This window comes from Neodiprion pinetum, chromosome 6, assembly GCF_021155775.2.
Source record: "Neodiprion pinetum isolate iyNeoPine1 chromosome 6, iyNeoPine1.2, whole genome shotgun sequence".
NCBI classification, from domain to species: Eukaryota; Metazoa; Arthropoda; class Insecta; order Hymenoptera; family Diprionidae; genus Neodiprion; species Neodiprion pinetum.
The window spans coordinates 15,001,778-15,006,205 of NC_060237.1; the positions used below are offsets into that span (position 1 = coordinate 15,001,778).

At 43.1% G+C, this 4,428-nt stretch overlaps 1 protein-coding gene across 1 annotated transcript; it reads right to left on the minus strand.

Moving 5' to 3' along the window:
• Positions 1 to 1,333: 1,333 nt before the first annotated feature.
• Positions 1,334 to 2,209, minus strand: LOC124222286 (protein NYNRIN-like). Its single transcript, XM_046633107.1, has one exon. The coding sequence runs from the start codon at positions 2,207 to 2,209 to the stop codon at positions 1,334 to 1,336; it is 876 nt and encodes a 291-aa protein (XP_046489063.1).
• Between the last annotated feature and the right edge of the window lie 2,219 nt (positions 2,210 to 4,428).

The following is a 4,428-nucleotide window of genomic DNA, read 5'->3' on the forward strand; positions in this document are numbered from 1 at the left end:
TTAAGTATTAATTACTCAAAATTTATCAAACCTAAAAATATTTTTTAATAAGACTATGAATTATCAAAATATCTCTTCTGATATTAAGACTACACGCAGAAATTTACCAAATCGATTAATCTTTATCAATTTAATGGAGCCGTGTCCGATTATTTTGTTGAAATCGATTAATCAATACATCGATTATTCTCAGATAAGTGGCCATCACTAGCATTGATCTCAACAATTTCAACGTTACTTGCCACTCCAGACCCACATTGAATCGACGAGGAAATAACTGGGAATTTGAATGACACCATATTTTTTTGAGTTGAATTATTTGAATTTATTCATGTAATTCGACTTCATTTTTCTGGTCCAAATAAAAATTATTATTTCTCCTCAAATTCGGATAGACTTATTAAATTCAAATTGCTTCATTTGAATTAAGGTATTTGGAAATTTTCTTCTTCTTGATTTAAAATTACTTTTTTATTTGAATTTAATTATTTTTCTCTCTAAACATAAAATTTTGGCACGAATCTAAAGTTATTCAAAGTAACTTGACTTATTACAACTCTTCCTAATACAGTTATATCTCAAATAATTCTCATGATTTCAGTTATCATTTTTAGTGATTCAGTGAATTCTCATTTACTCAGTTATTTTGTGTTAACTCAGGTGAATTGTAATTGATTTACAAACCTATTGACACGTCAATTCAGCGAGTTGTTGTTCCCTCGCGTTATTGAAAAATCGGATGTCAATGATGAATTTCAAACTAGTGGAAAAGTTATGTTGCAAAGACACAAAAAATGTTCGGAAAGCATAATTCAGATTGATTGAATGACTAATTATGAACCCTAACGGCATATCAACCGTCTAAAATCTCTAGTTTTATGCATATATCGATAATTGGAAGTGTCTTATAACATTAAATCTTAAATCCGCTGATTTATTCGGAGATTTATTTTTATTTTCACTCGTAGATGTGTGTCTCGTAGTATTGTGTAGCTGGGCATTCGCTTATTTTCACACACACGAGTGTGCGTCCGTGGGTGTGCGGCCGGCAGCGTGTGCCGTGGCAACAATACCGAGGTCAGCGCTCGAGAAAGGGTACAACAGCGAGTGAGGGTAGGTGCCGATATTTACTTTGTAACCGAAGAATAATAATTCACCTAGACGAACAAAACAGCAATTTCCGTGGCGGCAAATCCAGATGAAATGGTGCACTCTGATTGGCCTAACGCTATCGCTTATAATTCAAAAACTATGCGTCGGACGAGCTTCCGGTAAAGAAATTCTCGGTTGCATTTCAGTCAGGTATCACGCTCGCTGGTCCGTGTCCCTCAATTTAGGGACACCCTGTATAAGATAGGTCAGAATAGTTCCGTGAGTTGGGGGTGTCCCTGGCTGGTTCGTCCCGAGCCAGGTAAATGTCATTGTCCTTGGCTGTTCCCTCTGCTGGCCCCTGATCCGGGGAGATTACGTACGCCGGTTTCACCCGGTCGATTGGAACCGTGACGTGCTTCCCCCGCACTTCAACCACGCAGGTCTTATGTCCGTGGCCCCTGCTGACCACTCGGAAGGGCTCCTCGTACGGTTGCTGCGGGGAACCTTTTTGGGTGTCTACTCGTACGAACACATGACTGACCGTTGCTAGGTCGTTCGAAACGAAAGTTCGCCCTTCGCCATGTCGTGTTCCCGGTATGGGGCGCAGCTTCGCGAAGTATTGCCTGAGCTCCTTGATGTACTCGGAAGCGTCCATGCAGTCTGAAGAACGACGTGATATGAGGAATTCGCCGGGCAAACGCAATGGTTCGCCGTACACTAATTCCGCTGCTGTTGCCCCAAGGGCCTCGTGCCATGCAGACCTGATTCCCAGTAAAATCGTAGGCAGGATCTCCGTCCATCGCTCTGTCTTGTAGCATCGAATTGCTGCTTTCAGCTGGCGGTGGAAACGTTCCCCGAGTTCGTTGGCTGCTGGGTGATACGCAGTTGTCCTCAGGTGGGTCGCACCTGCCAAAATTGCTAGTCGTTTGAACAGTTGCGACTCGAATTGCCGTCCATGATCAGTCGTCACCCTTAGCGGGGTGCCAAACCGTGCGAACCCACCCGCGAAAAGGGTACGAGTAATCGTGGCAGCGTCGATGTCTACGACCGAAAATACCTCAGGCCAGCACGTGAAACGATCCACGTAAGTGAGACAGTACCTGAACCCTTGCAACATCGGCAGAGGAGCTACCTGATCAATGTAGATGTGCTCGAGTCTCGTAGATAGTGGAGACAATTTCCCGATCGGAGCGGACGTGTGTCGCGAAATCTTTGCTCATTGGCATTCTACGCAGCCGCGTGCCTAATGCCGGCGTTACGTCCAGCATACCACTTCTCTCTATTTTTTCTACTCGTTAACTCTCCCACAGTTCTTACATTAATCTCATGGTCGCTGTCCTGTCCTCTTGTCTCTACGTAGTGTCACGCTATTCACTATCGCGCTGACTCATCAAATTCCATTCCCTACTTCTAGCATTGTCACACCTTTTCTGCACCCGTACGTTTCACGTCTCGAGGGACACTCCTATTCTGACTCTCGACAACTTCACATCTAGACTTTTTATATGTATATCTTTTCGTACCACACAATTCATTTCTACCGGTATCTCAAGTTCTACGCAATAAACATATAATCGACATATCAACATACTCAAGTTTATTCGATCTTCATCCTGATTTCCGGTTGCCCTGAAACGTAAAAGCGAAGCCAACCAGGTTACTCCTTCCGCTCAGAAGTAAACACTACTCACGGACGAAACATTGGTGGCAGCGGTGGCCTTCACTTTCCGGAATTTCAGTGATAGAATTTGACGTGTGTGCTGCGGATGAAGTGCTATCTGATAGACCGGTTCCAAAGTTTGCAAGCTCAGTGATATTATTACAAAAGTAAAACCACTGTGTGATAGAGTTGAAGACACTCTGAAAGTCATATTCTACGTTTAACGCAATCATCGATCTCTGATTCACACGAACGTCACAAACAAATCCGTATCTCGAAATCGATATTGCTGAAAAACTATCTCCTGCCGCTACTACGACGACATCTTCATTCTTCACGACTTCTAGTACAACACAACGCACACAAACGTCATCACCGCCTACAGACACAAAATCGCTGGACCAACATCCTCACGGAAGAATGTAACATTTTCTTCCATTCCTTCTCTCCATTTTCACTTTGTAAGTCAACAAATCCTAGATTAAAATTTACGACATGGCTACCGAAAGCACTTTTCCGCACCTGCCTCTTTAAGATGCATTGGCTCTGATTCCCACGTTCAATGGCACTGATATGCCCGTATCCGAATTCATAACTAAAGTAGAATGCGCAAAACAAGCTGTCTTAGCCAGAGAACTGAATTTATTCTCCACACTCATTCGCATGAAAATCGAAGGCGACGCGAGTAAATATATAGAATCAGATAATCCGGATTCTCTTCGAGATTTGCTAGACTGCCTAAAACAGGCCTACGCGTCTCAACAACACCTCCCAGATATCCAGCTAGACCTCGCACAATCGGCACAGAGGCGAAACGAGAGTGTTCTAGATTACGGTGCTAGAATAAAACATCTGTTAAGACAAGCGTGCGAATCAATAGATGCCTCAGAATCTATCAGTAATGCTCAAGTGCTGAAGAAAAATATCAAAGAAACCGCAAGAATAAGATTTATCAAAGGATTACTAGACGAATTAGAAATAAGAGTAGCTCATGAGAATCCACAAACTCTACAAATGGCTATAGACACGGCCACCAAGACTGAAAAACTATTATCAGATGGACTTAAACGAGCCTCATACCGTGATACTAACTACGTAACACAAAACCATATAAAATGTTGTGTATGTAAATTAACTGATCACATCGATAAATATCATCCTGAATAACCTTCCGTATTAGTAGTGTGTAGATACTGCAAGAAGGCAGGTCATAGTATAGAAGAGTGCAGAACGAGGCAGCGCCACAACACAACTTGCACGCAGTGTGGTGACTAAGGCCACTTAAACGATAATTGCCGCTTAAATCGTTCCCAATATCCCCAGAATCCAAAATTCCACCAAAATTCAAGAGTGTTCCAAAATAACACTAATCGTCAACAACATAACAATCCCAATACCCAATATCGAGCAAGAGACCCGACAAACCAACCTTCAGACCAGACGCGAAATGATAGTCAACGCGCACAACAGTATAACACACCAAATCCTTCACGATCGAACTTTAGGGTTAATTACGTAACACAAGACTACTCGAACGAGAATTGCGATGCAGGCGTCCACCCGGAAGTTCCGTACTAAGCAAAGCAACATCGCGAATATTCAGGCAACGCGAGCCATCTAAACGAGTTCAGGGACGGCCGCGCGGACGCATCGACCTCCCTCAAACCGGAGCAGCG